The sequence below is a fragment of the Neolamprologus multifasciatus genome, chromosome 5, assembly GCF_963576455.1.
Source record: "Neolamprologus multifasciatus chromosome 5, fNeoMul1.2, whole genome shotgun sequence".
Taxonomy (NCBI): Eukaryota; Metazoa; Chordata; class Actinopteri; order Cichliformes; family Cichlidae; genus Neolamprologus; species Neolamprologus multifasciatus.
Window position 1 is genome coordinate 120,065 of NC_140443.1, and position 20,513 is coordinate 140,577.

The 20,513-nt window shown below is 46.3% G+C and overlaps 2 protein-coding genes across 2 annotated transcripts; one reads left to right on the plus strand and one right to left on the minus strand.

The window, feature by feature from the left end:
* Positions 1 to 3,438: 3,438 nt before the first annotated feature.
* On the plus strand, positions 3,439 to 5,551 carry polr2j (RNA polymerase II subunit J). The gene is made up of 3 exons (XM_085160742.1): positions 3,439 to 3,656; positions 4,201 to 4,309; positions 5,043 to 5,551. The coding sequence occupies exons 1-3, from the start codon at positions 3,514 to 3,516 to the stop codon at positions 5,142 to 5,144; spliced, it is 354 nt and encodes a 117-aa protein (XP_085016868.1). The 5' UTR covers positions 3,439 to 3,513; the 3' UTR covers positions 5,145 to 5,551.
* Positions 5,552 to 8,439: 2,888 nt separating this feature from the next.
* On the minus strand, positions 8,440 to 20,349 carry LOC146517719 (deoxynucleotidyltransferase terminal-interacting protein 1-like). The gene is made up of 13 exons (XM_085160723.1): positions 20,063 to 20,349; positions 19,551 to 19,621; positions 18,407 to 18,503; positions 18,231 to 18,329; positions 18,060 to 18,119; positions 17,936 to 17,992; positions 17,807 to 17,862; positions 17,685 to 17,727; positions 17,458 to 17,516; positions 17,284 to 17,344; positions 17,075 to 17,146; positions 16,456 to 16,511; positions 8,440 to 14,599 (listed from the first exon to the last, which is right to left on the minus strand). Exons 1-13 carry the CDS (start codon positions 20,144 to 20,146, stop codon positions 14,491 to 14,493), a joined length of 924 nt encoding a protein of 307 aa, XP_085016849.1. The 5' UTR covers positions 20,147 to 20,349; the 3' UTR covers positions 8,440 to 14,490.
* Positions 20,350 to 20,513: the final 164 nt, after the last annotated feature.

Below are 20,513 nucleotides of genomic sequence, written 5' to 3' on the forward strand. Positions count from 1 at the left end.
ACTTTATGAATATTAATGAGCCATTGATATGGATACAATAAGAAGTATTTAATCACCAACAAGGTCGAATAACAAACCAATTTATTAAAACTATAGAAATGATCTGGATGAATCTTGTAAAACTGTAAAACAGTCAGTGAAACAATTCCACATCTTTTTGAATGATGTATTTCATTTTTTAACACATACACTACATTTAATGTTTTCTTTTTATTTTCATTGTCTGTGGAGGTTCTCAGTTGTCCAGGTCATTGTAGTCTAAGGAGCTTGGAAAGAAAAGCGTCTGGACTTCTTTAAGTTGCTTGAAGGCGTTTCACCTCTCATCCGAGAAGCTTCTTTGGATCTTGGGTCAAATGGTGGAGAGTCCCAGATCTCCACCAAATGCATCAAAGAACACAGCCAGTCAAACCAGTGTAGCATTTGTTGTCCCGGAGTTTAAGGCCAAAATAGGGCAAAGGATCAGTGATGGACTGTCAGTAGAATAGAATAGAATAGAATAGAATAGAATAGAATAGAATAATCCTTTAATTGTCCCACAAGGGGAAATTTGGGTGTAACGGCAGCAAGAAGGACACATATGCAAACAAACAGTACACAGGACACGGAACAGAAACATACACAATTTTTACATATTTACATGAAGGACAATGGTTACTATAAACAGAATACTGTACCGTTACTAAATTAAATAAAATGAAATACAGATAAGAGGCAACCCCTGGTTATAGTGTAAATCGGCTGATAAAATAGTGCAAGTTACAGCGCAGATGTAAACATCTCTGTTTGTTGGGAGCAGTTCTGATTGTACAGTCTGACAGCTGCAGGGAGGAAGGAGCTGCAGAAACGCTCCTTCATGCATCGAGGATGCAGCAGTCTGTCACTGAAGCAGCTCTGCAGCAACATCTACATGCATGGGGTGGGAGACTCTGTCCATCAGAGATGTTATTTTGGCCAGAGTCCTTCTGTCTCCCACCACCTGCACTGGGTCCAGGGTGCATCCCAGAACAGAGCTGGCCTTCCTGATGAGTTTATCCAACCTCTTCCTCTCAGCTGCTGATAAACTGCTGCTCCAACATACAACACTGTAAATATGACAGATGCTACCACAGAGTCATAGAAGGTCTTTAAAAGCGCTCCCTGGACTCCAAATGACCTCAGCCGCCTCAGCAGGTAGAGTCTGCTCTGACCCTTCCTGTAAAGAGCATCAGTGTTGTGGCTCCAGTTTATTATTCAGGTGAACACCCAGGTACCTATAAGAGTCCACTATCTCAGTGTCCACTCCCTGGATGTTCACCGGGGTCAGTGTGGTGGGTCTGCGTCTCTGGAAGTCCACCACCAACTCCTTCGTTTTCCCGGCGTTGATCAGCAGGTGGTTCTGCTGACACCAGTCAACAAAGTCCAGAGTCCACCGTCTGTACTCTGAGTCGTCCTCACCTGTGATGAGGCCGACTGTGGCAGAGTCGTCAGAGAACTTCTGTAGGTGGCAGCGTGGGGAGTTGATGGAGAAGTCTGCAGTGTAGAGGGTGAAGAGGAACGGTGCCAGCACAGTTCCCTGTGGGGCCCCCGTACTGCAGAGATGCAGCCCTGTGTCCTCACATACTGTGGACGTCCTGTGAGGTAGTCCAGTGTCCACTGGGACATGTGGTGGTCCACTCCCGATAGCTCCAGCTTGTCTCTCAGAAGTCGTGGCTGGATGGTGTTGAAAGCACTGGAGAAATCAAAGAACATGATCCTCACAGTGCTTCCAGGCTTCTCCAGGTGAGTCAGAGCTCGGTGCAGGAGGTAGATGATGGCGTCCTCCACCCCAATGCCAGGCTGGTAAGCAAACTGCAGCGGATCCAATGAAGACCTCACCAGGGGGCGCAGATGGTCTAGAACCAACCTCTCGAGGGTCTTCATCAGGTGCGATGTCAGGGCGACCGGCCTGTAGCTGCTGAGGTCCTTGGGATGGGAGGTCTTTGGTACCGGTACCACACAGGAGGTCTTCCACAGCTGTGGTACTTTCCCCAGTGACAGGCTCAGGTTGAACAGATAACCTAGGATGCCACACAGTTCATCTGCGCAGCATCTCAGGAGCCTGGAGCTGATGCCATCTGGACCTGCAGCCTTGACTTGATCTTGCGAAGCTCGTTCCTCACTTGAAGTGCTGAGATGGAGAGAGGGGATTTTGGGGGAGGGGGGTGTATGTTGGAGTCCACAGAAGCCGGGGGTGGGTGTGATGGCTGGGAGCTGGGAGGTGTGAAGTCCTGAGATGAGGGTTAGGTCATTCACCCACCCCAAGTCTCCTGCAGCCTGGTTGGTTGGTTTTTGTGAGGAGAGCCTTAATTTCAGGATTTATCCATGGCTTGTTGTTAGAAAAACAACGTACCTTTTTGATGGGTACGGTGTTGTCCACACAGAAGTTCATGTAATCCGTAATGCAGTCTGTGATGCTGTTGAGGTCATCCTCCAAAGGGCTGCAGAGGTTGTCCCACACAGTAGAACGGAGACAGTCCCTCAGGGCCTCTTCAGTCTCTGCCGACCATTTCCTTACTGTGCGTTTCACAACTGGTTCTCTGTGTACCAGAGGTTTATACACAGGCTGGAGATGAACCAGGTTGTGATCTGAGGCCCCCAGGGGAGGGAGAGGTGATGAGCTGTATGCCTCCTTGGTGTTGGCATACAGTAAGTCCAATGTTTTATTGTCTCTGGTGTAGCAGGGGACATACTGGGTGAAGGTGGGGAGAGTGGAGGACAGGGAGATGTGATTAAAGTCCCCAGAGATCAGGAAAAGGGCCTGATGGTGCTGCATTTGGAGTCTGCTGGTCACAGTGTGCAGGACCTCACAGGCTGCTCTTCAATACTGTTAGCTGTTCAATGGGCAGAAGACATGAGCCCGTTAAAAACAGTCATTTGTTCAGACTCAGGCTCGTCATTGGTCAGTTTACAGAGTAGCCGCTCAGAAAGCAGATGTCCTAGCAGAGGTTCAGCAACACTTCACAGAATACACATGACGAGACTTACAGGTGTGTTTTTACGGATTCCAGCTCACTGTGGAGTCAGAGCAAATGAAATGCAAAGGAAGCCACAAAACACGGGGTAGTCGACCTGGGTATTAGCTTCTGTCAGACAGAGATACAGAATATGGCAAGAAATGAAGAAAAGATGGCAAAAACAGTGGGAGGAGGAAAAGAGGGGACGTGATTGGATGAAATCCAAAGGAGGGAAGCAGAAATGAGGAGCTCAGAAAGGAGTAGGAGAGAGGAGGTGGCCATATCGAGAATAAACATAATACAGGGAAATGTGACGACTGTGGAGAAGAGGAAACGATAGAACATGTTATATTATATGATATTACAGAAATATCAGGTGGAGAGAAGACAACTGACCCAAAACGTCAGCGAAAAGGGGTTTGGGTTTTTTGAGCGACGCTGCAGTCCCCACTCCACACCAGTTGGAGGCGGTAATGCACCATTCAGTTGTTTGCCAACCAACAATAAAGCTTAGAGGAAGAAGCAGCAGTGAACAGGTAAGATGAACGCGCCTCCCGCTTTCGAGTCGTTCCTGCTGTTCGAAGGGGAGAAAAAGATCAGCATCAGCAAGGACACCAAAGTCCCGAACGCCTGCCTGTTCACGCTGAACAAGGAGGACCACACGCTGGGCAACATCATCCGAGCGTAAGGCCCCGAGACACGGCCGCAAAGGCATCACACCGCCACATCCAGGCTAACAACAGGCTAACAACACCCAACTAACAACAGGCTAACCACAGGCTAACCAGAGCCCGCTAAAGTCATCCGAGCGTAAGGGTCGCAGACCCGGCTTCACAGCTGGCTAAGTTGAGGCTAACAGCCACAAAAACGCTGAGCAGCGGCTCGGGGACAGATGCTAGCACGCAGCCTGCAGGTGTTTCAGTCTTACAGGTAGCGTAGGAGGTGTTTTTCAGAAAACCAGAACATAGTCTTGGAATATTTGATCTCTGCTTGCTTTTTGTTTTTAATAAACATAACATGCTGCTGATGGGAAACAGGTCTTAGTGTAAGCCACCACAGGCGGCTGTCCCAGTGCCTGATCATAAAGTCAGCAAAGTTAATGAACTGATCCTCAAATATTCTTCCTGTGAGCTGCACACACACCATTCACACTAAACTGCTCATCCTTACAGTCTGTCCACCAATCAAATGACTTTCTGTGTGTGTGTGTGTGTGTGTGTGTGGTCAGTCAGCTGCTGAAGGACCCTCAGGTTCTGTTTGCTGGTTATAAAGTTCCTCATCCTCTGGAGCACAAGATCGTCATCAGAGTGCAGACCACACCTGACTACAGCCCACAGGTAACACGCACACACCTGTGGGTTATTCCAGGAAGTATGTTCATCAGACTCTGAGTTTCCTGTTCCAGAAGGGTGATCGGTTAGTTCATTCAGCTCCGAGCGTGTTCCCACTGGGTTATGTGCATACTATTACAGACGTCTCAGCGTTTACAGGATCAGGATGTATCAGGATAGTTTTGAAAGAATGACACATTTTAAATCAGGAATTCAGAGCAGAGCTGTGAACGGATCCAGACGGGATCAGCTGGGACATGACCGAGCAGACCTGGATCTGGGATTGATCCGATCTGAATCCCTGATCGAAAATCTGTTTGGATCCGTCCTGCTGCACAAGTGGACTCGGTTTGCTGATCCGTCACGGAGCCCATGTTCTGGCTGATCTGGGTCGACCTGCCGAGGCTCATTTTGACTTTAAATGACCGAACCCCAATCTGATTACATTTCAATGTGAAATGTAATCAGATTACAATCAGACTGTCTGCAGTGACTTTAAACACATTTAGTTCAGCTTTAGTTTTAAAGCCATCTCAGCCTGAACTTCACTCAAATAAGATCCATTTATCCATCAGAGTGATTGATTATAATAAGAGTGTTACCATGGTAACTGCCTTTCTGGAACAGGAAACCCGAGTTTCCCTCATAAACTAAACTTGCTTCTTGGAACACTTCTGATTACAGCTCTTAGTTACAGGAAGTGAAATTAAATGACAGGAAATGATGTCGTTCCTGACAGGAAGCGTTCACAAACGCAATCACTGACCTGATCAGCGAGCTGTCACTGCTGGAGGAACGCTTCAGAGTCGCCATCAAAGACAAACAGGAAGGCATAGAGTGACCCCGCCCCATCATGATGTCACTTCCAGTTACCTGTCCTCTGTTTGTCTTCTGTTTTAAATAAAGCCTGTGATGCCGTATCCTGATGAGTGTGTGTGACATACCTGCAGCTCAGGCTGCTTGCAGCTGATTGAAGTTTAAAGTGCTGGTCAACATTTCCTGTGTTTGCTTTAACAGATCATTACACAGAACTGTTTAAAAACAATAACAGAAAGAAGAAATACTCTGATCAAAAACAGCTTTTCCTTCATCTACAGCACAAACCTGCAGCGATCTGATTAGTTCAAAGCTACAGTTCAGTTTCTTTCATATATTTACTTAGGAAAATGAAGACAGGTTAATTGTATTTCAGTAAGTGCAAGTACTGTGTTGTTTTCTTTTTTCAATAAAAATATTTGCAAAAAAAAAGCTCCGGTTCATACTGAGTTTACCAGTTTATAATTTATGTTTGCGTTCGAGTTATGAAAATGATTAAATATGTTTTCACAGAAAAAGTCCAACTCTTCCCACTCGGGTTTTATTTATTTGCCTTTTAGGTCAATTGTGTTTATACTTTATGTCAAAATGAAAAGAATAACTATAAAGTGAAACATGAGGTTGTGCTGAAAAGAATGATAGCAAGGAAAAACAGTCAAGGTGAAATCAAAGCAGTTATTCATGCGACGCAGAGGGTTACGAATATAATCCACCCACTGTTATCTTCAACGCCCTGTACCAACACAGAGCAGCTATCTGAACGCTGCTCCAACAGAGGTCGATCATCCTGTTAATAATTTCACCTCCTCACTACGTACGACTCTGGATACTGTAGCTCCAGTGAAAACTAAGGTCTCTAATCAAAAGTACCTGACTCCGTGGTATAATTCTCAAACACGTACCCTAAAGCAGACGACTCGTAAGCTGGAGAGGAAATGGCGTTTCACAAATTTAGAAGATTCAGTTTTGTTTATGTAGCACCAAATCACAACAGTCGCCTCAAGGCGATATTGTAGAGACGCTGCAGAGAAAAACCCAACAATCATATGACCCCCTATGAGCAAGCACTTTGGCGACAGTGGGAAGGAAAAACTCCCTTTTAACAGGAAGAAACCTCCAGCAGAACCAGGCTCAGGGAGGGGAGGGGCCATCTGCTGTGATTGGTTGGGGTGAGAGAAGGAAGACAGGATAAAGACATGCTGTGGAAGAGAGACAGAGGTTAATAATAACTATTAAATGCAAAGTGTCTGTTAGCATTTTAGCTCCTGAAATGTTCTCAGGTTAGTTCGAGGAGGGTTTTTGGCTCACTGGTGCAGTTATGGTGCAGTCGTTGTGTGGAAACTTTCAGACCTGAAAGTCCGGATTTGTTCTTGAGGTTCCTTAGTAAGTCCAACTGATTGAGAGGAGGGATCAACCTGCAGACACACAAATAACAAGTGTGATTCAGGTCTGTTAACACATAGTGAGTGAAGAAGAAACACCCAGTGCATCATGGGAATCTCCCAGCAGCCTACACCTATTGCAGCATAACTAAGGGAGGATTCAGGGTCACCTGGTCCAGACATAACTGCTTTAGCAAAAAATAAACCGTTTCTCTGCAGATGATCAGTTTTCCACTTCCTGTTCCTCCTGGTCAGTTCAGATCTGCTGTGACTAAACCGAGTCTTTACAGAACAGTGTGTCTGGGTCACTTCTTTCTCCAGTCTCTATATATTTTTTGTGTGTTTAATTGTTGCTAGCATTTTTCCCAGTTGTGCATCCCAAAGTTCTAGTTTAGTGTCAGTTTTTCCATTTTAAAGATGTTCTTGATGATCTCAAAGTATTGATCATTTGTTTGTGGCTCCACCTTTTCCAACAGATTTAAAAAAAAGCATGGCATAATTTTAGTGAAATTATTCTAAATCTTCTTTACAAACCCACACAGGACGCACATTATTGCCTGATGAAAAACAATCATAGGGACAACATTTTACTCCAAAATCCAAAACAGGAACAATTTCAACAAAGGCTGTAATAAAACTGACCCTGTTGCTCCACAATTTGACAAAAGCTCCATTTTTAAGCCGCACTGAAAATGTCACAGAGCCCATCACATTTCATTCACTGTGATATCGTGGGAGGCCCGGGAGGGAGCCAGCCTTTTTGGCCGCTTCTCTCAGAAATGTAAAAAGATATTTATTTGCTAGGCCCTGCAAATTATCAGAAGTTCATAATAATATGGTGGAAAATTGGAAAGATATGTTATTTACTTAAAAGATAGTGATTAAAGATTTGTGGAACTCAAGCCAAAAGGGTTTAATCTTCAGGCAGTCCCCAAATCTTTGCTCCACATAACCTCCGACAGCTGAGCGTACCTGCGTCCAGGTGAGCGCACCTGCGTCCAGCTGAGCGCACCTGCGTCCAGGTGAGCACCTGCGTCCAGGTGAGCGTACCTGCGTCCAGGTGAGCGTACCTGTGTCCAGCTGAGCGTACCTGTGTCCAGGTGAGCATACCTGTGTCCAGGTGAGCACCTGTGTCCAGCTGAGCACCTGCGTCCAGCTGAGCGTACCTGCGTCCAGGTGAGCGTACCTGCGTCCAGCTGAGCGTACCTGCGTCCAGGTGAGCGTACCTGCGTCCAGCTGAGCGTACCTGCGTCCAGGTGAGCACCTGCGTCCAGGTGAGCACCTGTGTCCAGGTGAGCGTACCTGCGTCCAGGTGAGCGTACCTGTGTCCAGCTGAGCGTACCTGTGTCCAGGTGAACCATTTGCTGTGCTGTTATGAAAAACTGCATCAGACATTTCCAGCTAAAGTCCTGCCATATATTGGAATTTGTACATTTCCACGAGGGCTTACATCCAACCAGTCTTCATACTGGAAGGTTTCCCTCATGTTCCCATCTTTAACACAGCTTGTAGAGTGAGGCTTCCTGGTCAACAACTCTTTGTGAAATGTACCAGTCGCACCCATAACTAAGTTGTTCCCATTAGCCTCCAGATAACGATCAGTATTCGATCATCTAGATCAGTTTTGGTGACAATGTTCTGCTGCTAGTAGTTCCTTAATTGCAGATATCTAAACTCTTCTGAAGTTTTAAGCTGATAATGATGATAAAGTCCCCTTAAAGGATCAGTCTTGACAAGACGACGTCTTTTACTGTTTTGTTTTGTGTGAGTGAATAAAAGGTCTTCACACTGTTTAAATGTGCCATCCAGGATGTCAGGCCTAAACCCAGGGTCAGATGTGCACCATTGAAGTATCTGAATTTTACCGTCTAACTTTCCTCTTTTACTTTGTCCCATACTTTCATTTTGATCCGGGGGTTTGGGATCATGTTTACATGCACATCCAAATGTGTATGAGCCAGACTTGCTTGGGTTGGTGGGTCTTTCAGTGTTGAGTGTTCAATGTCGTTCCATCTGGCAGGACAATAAACAAGAGGCTTGATTTGAGCCGCATGAAAATACGCTTTAAGGTTTGGTAAGTTGGGGAGCGCACCAATCACAGGGACAGCATCAGATCGCCCGGAGCTTATGCAAAGTTCACTCCCACCGCAATAACTGGATGGCTGGAAGTGGGGTCGGAGGTCACCTTGGTTACGCTTACCTCTCTTTTCTTTATAAAGTTGTAATGATTTATATTTAACCCCGGGTCTTCTACTTTGCCAAATAAATCTGGAAATGATTTTATCAATGAAAATCCTTCTGGGTGGTTTCCACTGGGAGCGCCTGGAGCAAATCGAGATCCCACAGAAGCAAAGTTCATGTTCACACAATGTGGCTCCAACTGAGGAAGCTGAACTCCACCTTCTTTTATCTTTAATCTTATTGAGTAAGGGAGCATATTTAGCTTCTGCCAGTCGAGAGATGTCTTTTGGCAAATAAATACCAAACATTTCACTGAGTGCTGATCCATTAAGGAGTTTTTCACAGTTGTTTCAGAGGTTTGTAGCTCAATGTTAAGTTGTTTCTTATGTACTTTGTAACCAGAGGAAAATGTTTTATTAGGCTCACATATATGTGTTTATGTACTAAGACATCATCCGCACACAAAGCCACTTTGTGTTCTTCTCCATTTACATGAATACCTTTAATACTTTCTCTGTAAAGAGGAGCAGAGCAGCCTTGGTTCGAACCGCGCTGCAGTGTGATGGAGACAGATGTCCATTAATTTTAATCCTGGAAGATGGATGTTAGAATACGAATCAGCTGAATACAATTACGAGGTGTCCCAATTTGTTCCAGAACTTTCTATAAGAAAGCCCAGCTGCCTGCATCCACACTCACCAGTAGAGCCTCTAGTTTGGTTTGTTGAATATAACGTAAGACATGTGACGAGCATCTAATGTTGTCATGAGCTTGTCTCTGCAAAACAAAGTTTGATCCTTGTGTATGAGATGTGGGAGCGTTTGTTTCGCTTGGGAAGAAACAAGTTCTGATCAACGACACAGAAATCGGCCCATATGATCCACAATAGCTCGCCTTTTCTGTCTTTCTGATTGAAACGACCATTTCATTCTTGAAGGTGGCATTTTTGATGTGCACTGCAGGCCTTTAGTGGGCATGGTAATAACTCCAGAATACTCTGAAGGAAAGCCTCCAGCTGTCTTTCTAGCTTTCAGCCTGGAGATGGCGCCATTTAGTTCTCTCTGTGATCTCAGCTATCAAAATGTTATGTTGTTCAGCTGGAGCAGGTAAGTGAAGTCAGGCGCTGCAGGGGGCGCACCTGAGCAGCAGCGACAATCCTCGCCGGCTGAAAGGCTGAACTGGGTCCTGTAGTGTTGTTGTTAGTGTGTGTGTTTGTGCGTAGATGCTGAAAAGCGTGGAAACGTGGTCGGGTCTGCCTTTTGTGATTCCTCTTCTTTATGCAGTATCTGGTCCTTAATGTTGCATCGTGTATTATCCAGAGACAAAAGTCAATGCTTCATACGTCTACTTAGGTGATGTCTCCGTAGCCATGATGTTCCCAGAGAGGAATATAGTCCGTCTTACCTAAATATGAGATTTGTGAAACTCTGAGATCTTCAGTCGTCTCCTGAACACCTGAAGCTTCTCTCTGTGTTTCTTCTTGTGTGGAATCAAACACACGGCAGCGTGACGATCCCTCTCTCAGCGTGGTGTCCACGTCCCGTGTGCCAGGCGGACAGTCTACTGGTATTGCCATAAAATTGCCACATAATCTGGTCAGTATATGAGTCTTAACTGGGCATGTAGGAAGTACTGTTTCAGTTTGAGGGAGAGCCATTCCTCCTTTGTTTTTAGGTGACTGCAGAGTTTCCTGTCTGACTGCAGGTCTCTTGCCTCTGCCTAAACAAACCTTGATATTATCTCTACGCTCTGCTCGGTCTGTCGGTACCACTGACTGTGGCCGAAGTCCCACAGGCTAACTGGATGCCTTCTTCAGCCTGGTGGGTCCTTTCACCTCCGGTGTCCACTGTCTGGTTCGGGGGTCACCACCACAACAGGTACCGAGTACCTCGCAGCTGCTTGCAGCAGCTTCAGCAGTGTAGGTGCTGAAGCTGGTTCATTGGGACTCAATGTCCTCAGTGTCCTCAGAAAGCTGTCAAAGGTCTGATGGAGGTGTGAAGACCTCGCAGACCTCTGCCAGGTGTTCCCAGCACACCATCACCACACGTTTAGCTGCGTCTATCCAGTTTCCTCCACCTGCGCTCTAAAAACTAAAACTGACATTTACTTAAAATTCTTGAGGCAACACTTTTACATTTAAAATATTGAGCAGATTGGAAACCAGTCTGGTCAATATACTTGATCAATTGAATAACTAAAGCTTAAACATATTAAGTTGAAATGAATAATTGTAGTTTTACACAAACATGAAAATATTGAGTAAATAACACTGACATGCTTGGTCATGTAACTGAAATACAGACGTCAGTTAATCCAAAATGTTGTTCCATTTACTTCATATTGTAAACTGAACGTAATCAAAAGTGTACTTAGTATTAAATATGGTAAATGGCCTGCATCTGTACAGCTTTACTCGTCCCTAAGGACCCCAAAGCACTTTACATACACATTCACACACTGGTGATGGCAGCTACATTGAAGCTCTTGGTCGATCTTTAGCAGCTGGTGTGTTTTTCTCAGCTATACTTCTGTGATGGCATCAGCCACACAGGGTAAATTTCCATTTTTCACTTTATTAGTTTGCTTTGCAGTTTTCTTCATCAATCATTTGGTTAAACCCAACACTGGTGTTATGAGGCGCGCACACAGTAACATTGTGTGGTTTTTCTAAAATGTTTTGTTATATTAATTATGTTTCTCTCTCTTTGAGTTACCTGGTTTGGGCGGTGGCTGTTTCCTGTCTGGGCAGAAGGCTGAGGAACAACATGCCTGCTCAGCAGGACCAACCCTTACCAGGAGCTGTTTTAGGTGTTTTAGGTTTAGTTGGGTTATTCTGTGCTTAGTTAATATTAGTGTGTTTGTGTTTCCCCCCTATTGTGTAAATGGTTTGGCCAAATCATTATAAAAGCTACCCTCATGTGTCTTTGTAATCAGGTCAGTTTGTGAGTTAAGTTGTGTCTCACTTTGTTTTGTTTAAGTTTCTGGAAACTGTAGAGTTATATTTAGTTGACCTCTTTTATGGGCCTGCCAAGTATGTTTTTGAATTGTGTTAATTTTGGGCTTTTTGAGGGTTAAAATAAAGAAAACCCTTTTTGAACACACTTTTTTTTGCCTGTGTCCTCTTTGCTTTGGCTGCTCGGTCCCTCACAACTTCAAAGCCCACTGCCTCGTTGCCTCGTTGCCCCTCGTAAGTTCGCTGTTTGACCACCAACTCTGTCAAGAGTTTTGAGCTCAGAAGAAGGTTGGAGACTGGCCTATCATTGGCTAAGACCGCTGGGTCACGTGATGGTGTTTTCAGTACTTCTGGATGTACCAAATGTGTAAACATCAGTCAGAGCAGGAAGTCCAAACAGGACTCGACTGCAGCTCTCACACTTTCATTTTCACTTCTCGAAAGTGACGTTGAATTTCTGGTCTTTCAGGTGTTGCTCCTGCTTTACCTGCAGCTGCTGGTCTGGTTTTGTTGGCTCTCCATTTACAGGAATCAGACAGTTTACACTCAGTGACTTTGAGGTGGGAGGAGTGACTAACAACGTGTGGGTAAAAAACCAAAACACCAGGTAACGATGGCCTCAGGTGATCAGTAGAAGCTGGGTTTCCTGAGACCTCTGAGTTTTTGTCCTTCCAGCCGGTTTCATCTTTAGTTTGCTGTAATGCACAGACTTCTCCATGTTTGTGGGAAACCATCAGAGTACTGATGGGGTACACAACTACACCCTCTCCAACAGTCGTCTGGGAGGGGCCCTTTATACTTTCAGCTTCACGTGATGAAGGTTTCCTTCATCCCACCAAAACATTTCTCGGACCACGATCCTGTTCCAGGAAGCAGCTGAGCTCAGGGAAAGTTAACAGGTCTCTTTTAAATCAGACAATGCCTCTCAGTGGGGCTGCATGTGTAAATAAAGGTTAAAAACAAAAACAAACACTCTGAGGGGGTCACCATAAATCAGACCGCTCGTTGTTATGTATTCTCTTCCAGAGGATACCTCCATCTGCTTCCTGCTCTCGCTGCACATCAGAGTCTGCAACCTTCATTCTGCTTCTCACTGATCATCACAGCTGGCAAAACCACACACAGCCTGTACTACAGTAGAAATGCAGATACTACTGTTAAAAACAGTAAAGGTTGAAGGACCAGCTCTAAAATGTACTCAAAGTAAGAAAGTAGCTCTTTAAGCACAGCTGAGTCTGTGCTGAGTCTGTGCCACATTAATGTAATAATACAATAATGTCAGTAGATGGATACAAATGTTAGTCTCTTTTTTAAATTACACTAAGCTTGAATCAGGAGGAAAATAAAAACGTCTCTATTTCCTGTTGCCTCCATTGTGGAGCTTTGCCTCTGAACAGAACAATGTGCAGTCACATCACCATCAGCTGCAGTGTCTCAGTGTGGGGACAGACTCAGTCACGTCTACTGTGCAGGCTGTGATCAGCTGACCTGCTGCTCTCTGTGGGTGTACACACCTGGATCCATCCAGATGTGAGCAGATGTTTCCTGAGTCCATCCTCCACACTGCCAGCATGCTGTTTATGCTGTCTTTACTATAAAGTTGGTATGAAGGTGAAATTCAGTGAGTGAGTCTTGATGAAGCTAACTGTGAGCCACTGTGCAGCAGTCACACTGGTCTTTACTTTAAACCCATCACAGGGCAGCAAACTCATCCTGCACTAACCTGCAGCCTTTAAATAACCGTGAGTCTGCCTCAGTTTGTTTAGCAGCAGCTTTATGAACAAACATCATGTGGACAAACATGAGGACTTCCATGTGAGCTTTAAATGAGCAGCCTTCTTTGAAATCTAAGCTCTCTTCTTCCTCTCCTCCTTTCTTATCTTCCTCCATCTCTGAGTGCAGCTCTCTGTCTTTTCTCTACAGTAACAAAGTGTTTGTACTTTGTGCATGATGCAAACCTGCCAGTTAAGCTCTGGACGTACTGGAGCCTCTCCAGGGTGTAAATCCCAAACAGGACCCACTGCAGTAATCCAGGTGGCGGGAACAGTAACAAAGTATTCGTACTTAGTTACTTCCCACCTCTCCTAAACATCGCCTCTCTCACTTTACCCGACCTCTGCCACAAGTTTCTGGACTTCCTAGAAAAAAAACATCACCCCCACCCTCACAAATCTCCGTTGGGTCCTGGTTAAGTCACGCCCCCCTTCTGTCAGTGCCCCGCCCCCAGGACCTGTGTCAGATGTTGCGGCCTCAACCAGGTGTGCTTTCTGTCCTTCACACCAGCCGCTACACCTCTGAGGACAGAACCCCACCCTCTGGACGTCTCTCCCATACGAGCATCACACCGCCCATCACCTTTTTCCTGTTGTTCTTTGTGACTCTTAAAGCGTCCTGGGGTAAGTTATTATTGCCCCTGATCATCACCTCACCTCAGCAACTCTCCATATCTTCATACGAGTTGATCTTAACCAGTGAAACTGTCAAATCTTTAACTGTTGTTCTAGGTGATGAAGAAAAGCTGCTGTGACAGAAACATCTGTCAGCACGACTCTTTAAACTGGAAGGAGCTCGTTGACTGTCCAGCTTGTGGAAAGTGAAAATGTTTCTGTGTGTAGCGTGAGTGCTCGTACAGTCTGAGGCCACAGAGGCTGAGCTCAGCCCTGATGAACTTCCTGTTACTTGAAACTGTTTTTAAACCGCTTAAACAGACACAAACACCTCAGACTCAAACATTTTTTAATTTTTAAAAACAGTACAAACAAAAACAACTGGTCACATGATCGCCGTCCTGCACTCTGATACGGCCATCTCTTATTTAATCTGTGGTTACTACAGATGTACGGGGGTGCCAGGGGTCAGGGGTCAGCGTCTCTCTGAGCTTCCATGGCTCTCTGCATCTTCTCCACCATCCACTGAGGAACCGAGAATGGCTTCAGCTCGTCCATCCTGACGTCCGGACAGTCCCTGAACGCACCACACCACGCAGACACACACACGCACACACACAGACACACACAGGTCAGACTTGTTACTGAACTAAAACGATCGAGTCTGTTTGAAATCGGCGCCTCTGATCAATACATATCAGCTGATATCAGTCAGAGTGGTGTGAGCGCCAAATAACAACAACAGTCACCATTAAGGTGTTTTATATCATAAGACCCTACAATAACACAGAGATAGCCCCGATAATCAGTTGACCCCCCCAATGAGCGAGTGTTTTGGCGACAGTGGGAAGGAAAAACTCCCTTTTAACAGGAAGAAACCTCAGACAGAACCAGGCTCAGGGAGGGGCGGGGCCATCTGCTGTGATTGGTTGGGGTGAGAGAAGGAAGACAGGATAAAGACATGCTGTGGCAGTAGGGCGGGGCCATATCATACCGTTCACAGTGTGATGTTGGGCAACGATAAGAAAATGAAACATGGCGATAGAATATGGGTAAAACGCGCATGCGCAGTGCCTTTGTTTACATACGCACATGGTGGAAAAATCATGGCGGCGACGCAGAATGAGAAGAGCGAAAGCGGATCATTGAATGAAACAGATGAACCTGAACTGGTTTGTAAAAATGCTGCAACTTCAGTGGAACTAGTTTAGCTTTCGTCAGATACACAACAAAGCACTATTTTTGGTAGCGCATGCTAGCGGGCCGTCGTTATTACCGTGTTGTTTGGAAAATACGGCGCACTTAAAATCAATCCTTTGATTTTTCTGAAAGTCGACAGAGCCCCTTATAATCCTGTGTGCCTTATGTATGAACTCTGGTTGTGTTTACTGACCTCGAAACGATTTTATGTGCACGGCGCTCGAAAATCTGTCAAATGTTTCAGGACGACTTTGCTAAGCTACGAAGCCGCACCGCTTGAAGGATTGTTGGAGCATTACGGCATCGTAGGCGGAGCCTCGCGGAGTGATACGTACTGTGCTTCAACATAATATTACCATATTGTGTGTGTATAACCTCTTTTTAAGTGTTGTGGATATTAAACATGGTTATGCTGAGGATATGTCGGCCAGTTTCCACTGGAAATGCCTTTTGGTTAAACTGTCAGACAGGAATTTGCACTGTTACATTTTTATGTAACTTTAATGCAGATAAAAACAGCTGCTTGTTTAAGTGAAAATACATTGATGGGTTTTTGCACTAATAAAGTTGAGGAGTTGTAAAGTATTTTGTCTCGTGTCAGTTATATCCTCAGTTATATCGTTATCACAAACGTATATCGTGATAAATATTTTTGGTCATATCGCCCTGCTCTATGTGGAAGATTAATAACAAGTATGACTGAGTGCAGAGAGGTCTGTTAACACATAGTGAGTGAAGAAGAAACACCCAGTGCATCATGGGACCTATCGCAGCATAACTAAGGGAGGATTCAGGGTCACCTGATCCAGCCCTAACTGAACTTCCAAGTGAGCAACTGAAGCATCGACCAATTAAAGACTTTGCAAGGCAACCAGAGCCTGACCTAAGAGACCAGGAGTCTCGTGTTGGTTTGTGCAGCGTTTCCCTCGTTGCCGGGTTTTAAATACGGTGGTTTTGATTTGTGTGAAGGACACGCCCCCATGACTCTTCAAGTGATGGCACCAACTAGCCAATCAGTGACATGCAGTCTGTTGATGTCACATTTTCTGATCGCACGTACTTAAAAAAAAAAAAAAAAAAAGCACCTGGTACCAACAAATAGAAAACCCCAAAACGGGGCCGTGACAGAACAAGCCGGAAAAGGCTGAAAGTCGTCATCAGGTCTCCGTCACATCTTTACTTCACCATTGAGCAAAGTTCTTGAGAGCAGGAGGCAGGAAGTGACGCACTTACCTGTACTCATCGCTGCGGGACAGATCCTGGATGTCCTCCTCTATCAGCAGGTAGGCCTGAGCAAGACACAGGAAGTGGGTTAGCATATAACCCTAACTATATGCTTTAAAGGAAAGTTTGAAGCCTAATCTTGAAAGTAGAGATAGTGTCTGTCTCCTGAATCCAAACTGGAAGCTGGTTCCACAGAAGAGGGGCCTGAAAACTGAAGGCTCTGCCTCCCATTCTACTTTTAAATACTCTAGGAACAACAAGTAGGCCTGCAGAGCGAGAGCGAAGTGCTCTAATAGGGTGATATGGTACTACAAGGTCATTAAGATAAGATGGGGCCTGCTTATTTAAGACCTTGTATGTGAGGAGCAGGATTTTGAATTCTGGATTTAACAGGAAGCCAAAACAGGAGAAATCTGCTCTCTTTCTAGTCCCTGTCAGGACTCTTGCTGCAGCATTTTGGATTAGCTGAAGGCTTTTCAGGGAGTTTTTAGGACTTCCTCATAATAATGAATTACAGTCGTCCAGCCTGGAAGTAATAAATGCATGAACTAGTTTTTCACTCTGAGACAGGATATTTCTAACTTTAGAGATTTGCGAGCCACAGACGACGCGTTTCATAGTTTCTCACCATCTTCCCTCCTGTCGCCCTCATGTGGTGTCGCTCTGCCAGCCACTGCTTATCCTTGGCATCAGCTGCGTACTGACACACACACACACACACACACACACACACACACACACACACACACACACACAGAGCATGGCCTTCAGACCACAGACTGTATACCAAAGATGGATGTAGATGTCAGATTCCTGTGACATCATGCAGCATCTTACCTTGAACAGGTCGGCGTGTTTGATGTAGATTCGTCCTCTGGTCCCGCCCATTCCGAGCGCCCTGCAGTGACATCACAACATCATGTTGTATCGCTGTCATGTGGAGGTTTACGTGTAAATGTTTGAGTGTTGTGTGCATGCCGTTTCCTGTTGGCGGCGCTGCCGTGGACTCACTTGTTGGCTCTTGAGCCGAGCACGAACGTGCTGCTGTCGCTGAGTCTGGACGGATCCCACTGAAACACAGACAGCATCACTGTGACATCATCACAGCGGCGACTTCACACCCCCGACATGAACGCTGTAGAGCACAGCGCCCCCATCGGGTCACACTGGGTCACTGCCACCGTGTCATTGGGTCTGATGATGATGATGAAGACATTCACCTGTCAGTAACCACTCACCTTGGGCCCCTCCTTCTTGATGGGCTCAGACTTGGGCTTCACCCTGAGGACACAGATGGACATCGGTCAGGTGTGTTCATCTACCTGTGCACTGACGATGATGTCACCTATTAGATACTCACACAGAGAAGGTCAGAGGTCGATCAGAGGAGGCCACGGGACCTGGACGCATCTTTCTCTAAGGACAGGAAGTGATCAGAGTCAGTGATCGCACTCGTGTGTGCGTGTGTGTGTTTGGGGGGTGGAGTTACCTTCTTGTGCAGCGGGCTTCCTCTCTGGCTGCAGTCGTCATCAGCAACTCGTTGCCTCTGCAGGAAACAAACAGGTGAGGCATGGGACGACCTTCCCAGGTAAGCTGCCTGCTCCGACACCTACCTTCATCATCGCCTCTGGCACCGCCCTCTTCACCTCAGCCTCCGGGAACAGCTGCTTGGCCTGGAGATGAAATCATAGGGAAACAGATCAGGCTCTCCACTAACGCACTAATCCGGCTTCACAGGTACACCTGTCAGGTGAGTTCAGGTGGTCAGCATCAGAATGCCTCACGTGTTCGAGGACGTTCCTGCACGCCTCCTTGATCAGGTGGTCGGTCTGAATGTCGTCTCCAACGTTCTCCTTCACGTTCTCTGCCGCCTTCTCGAAGAACTGCAACACAAACACACCTGCTCGCACAGGTCAAACCAAATAACTCCACCCCCTCCCCTTTTAGTGCGACTGCTAACCTTCTGATATTTACTGAACACGGCCATGATGTCTTGGTTGAAGCTGGGCTGGAGCACGGCACGCAGCAGGTCCATGGACACCTGAGGATCCGTGTAGCTGCACAGACAGGTGAGGACAGGTGAGCAGGTCTGTCTCCGTCCTGCTCGAGGTGAAACCCTGACACACCTGGACTCCTGTCGTCTGAGTGTTGTTGATAAAGTTTTTAAAAACAAACTGAATGGCCGTGTTTACAGAGGTCTGCGCTACGAAGCCTGGTTTTCATCACCGTGGTAACTAACACTGTGAACCTCACCTGCTCCAGAGCAGGTTAAGATCCAGATCAGAGATCAACAAGTACGACATCACTTCCTACTGATCAACGAGCACTCCAGAAAATAGTGTCAGCAGCCTCGGACGGCTGCGGTGACAGTGGGAGGGGTCTAAGGATTTTAACAATGTCTTTGTGTTTCCCTGACGACCATCAGTAACCAATGATAAATCACCTCAGCTTCAGTTCTTGATTGTTTTCTGTTAACAGTCTTCGAGCATTAATATGTGATCCTGAAACAGCACACCTGCACTGCACCAGCTGACCCCAGGTCAGATTTGTATGACGCCATACAGAAAAACGACTGCTGTCAGGAGCGCGGGACGTTTCCACTCGTTCTGTGATTCACGAGAGGCCATACTTGAATAAACCAACCGAATGAAGCACAAACCCTGCGTTGCATTGTTCCCTTCATCGGGCTGTGGGACAGGAAGCAGCCGCCACCTTACAAACAGACAGCAGGGTGAGCGTGCTCAGTGACAAAACTATTAACTAGAAGCACGATTTTCACTGTGTGCCACAAAAGACTGAACAACTGTCTCATTTGCATTTTACTGATATGGCGCTCATGGGGATCGTTTTCTGTGGAGGAACAGTGATGTGAGACGTGAAATGCCAGTTTGCGATTGGTCACAATCACAAAATCCCGCCTCTTTCATGTGAACATGCAGGAGAAACCCTCTGTGAACTTCGTGTGACCTCCAATCCTGATCCCAAACTCAGGGTACGTGGCTCCAGCCAACAGAAACATATCCTGGATGTTGCACTCTCGTCATAGCACAGAGCCACAACCATCACAGGAAGTACGAGCCAATCAGAGCCAACGGTCCACTTACCTGACCATCATGTGAGAGCGCCGTCCTCGTCTTTGGATCTGTCTGTGTTTGATCATCAAGTTCCACGGCTTCTACACACACACACACACAGATGAGTGTAACTGTAAGACGTGTGAACAGGTGAGAGCAGAGGACACTGAACAGGTGAGCACACCAGGACATTTTCAACCCAACGTTATTTAGAAAACAGAGTGTGCAGGTGTTCAGGTGAAGCGCACCTGTGTTTCCCGACAAACATTAACATATAGTAAAAGATTGCTGCCTATAGAGTAATGGATTACTTTCAACTGCGCAGGTGTTTGGCTTATCCTGACAGCAGACACGTGACTCAAACCCTCTGAGAGCCAACTCTGACAAAAACACACCAAAAAGCGGGGGCCGGGGCTCCGTCTATTTCCTGGAGTTACCCCGACCCCCGTGTTTAGGCTTATTCCGTGACGTCACCAGCTTTCATGAAAAAATATTCACGGTGTCGTGTGACCGGATGTTTGTGCGGTGGCTCGCGGCCTCACCGGGCTCTGCTCCGGGTGGTCCGGCTGCTCCGGCCCGTCCTGCTGCAGCCAGTCCCGGCCTCCGTCACTGCGGTGCGCCCCCATCTGTTCCGATCCGGGTCCAACCGGGCCAAAGACCGCGTTAACGGCAATCAGCGGCCGTAAAGGTGTTTACGGTTACTGCCCCGAGCTGACCGACGATCAACTGACACTCAGCAAACAATAATCGATACGTGGCTACCACTTTGCCTGTTTATTGTCTGTTTCCCGGAAACTTCGCTGCTGCTTCTTCCACTTCCGGTAAAACCGAATACAACCGCACTTCCTGTCACCGCTTCACAATAAAAGCACTGACTTCCGGAGGATTTGTGATCGTAAGGAGGTCGCCTCTGCAGACAGGTGTAGGGGTGGGTTTAAAAAATCGATTTGAGTTTGAATAATGTCATATCTGATAAACATCGTCACACTTTCC

Bases quoted from the DNA above. Each gene is read 5' to 3' on its own strand.
- polr2j (XM_085160742.1), top strand. From the start codon at position 3,514: ATGAACGCGCCTCCCGCTTTCGAGTCGTTCCTGCTGTTCGAAGGGGAG. The intron at 3,657-4,200 runs GTAAGGCCCCGA...GTGTGTGGTCAG, and splicing joins CTGGGCAACATCATCCGAGC to TCAGCTGCTGAAGGACCCTC. The intron at 4,310-5,042 runs GTAACACGCACA...CGTTCCTGACAG, and splicing joins CACCTGACTACAGCCCACAG to GAAGCGTTCACAAACGCAAT.
- LOC146517719 (XM_085160723.1), bottom strand. From the start codon at position 20,146: ATGGGGGCGCACCGCAGTGACGGAGGCCGGGACTGGCTGCAGCAGGAC. The intron at 18,330-18,406 runs GTTAGCAGTCGC...TTTGTGTTGCAG, and splicing joins TGTTCAGTAAATATCAGAAG to TTCTTCGAGAAGGCGGCAGA. The intron at 16,512-17,074 runs GTGAGAAACTAT...TGTCTTGCTCAG, and splicing joins GGGCGACAGGAGGGAAGATG to GCCTACCTGCTGATAGAGGA.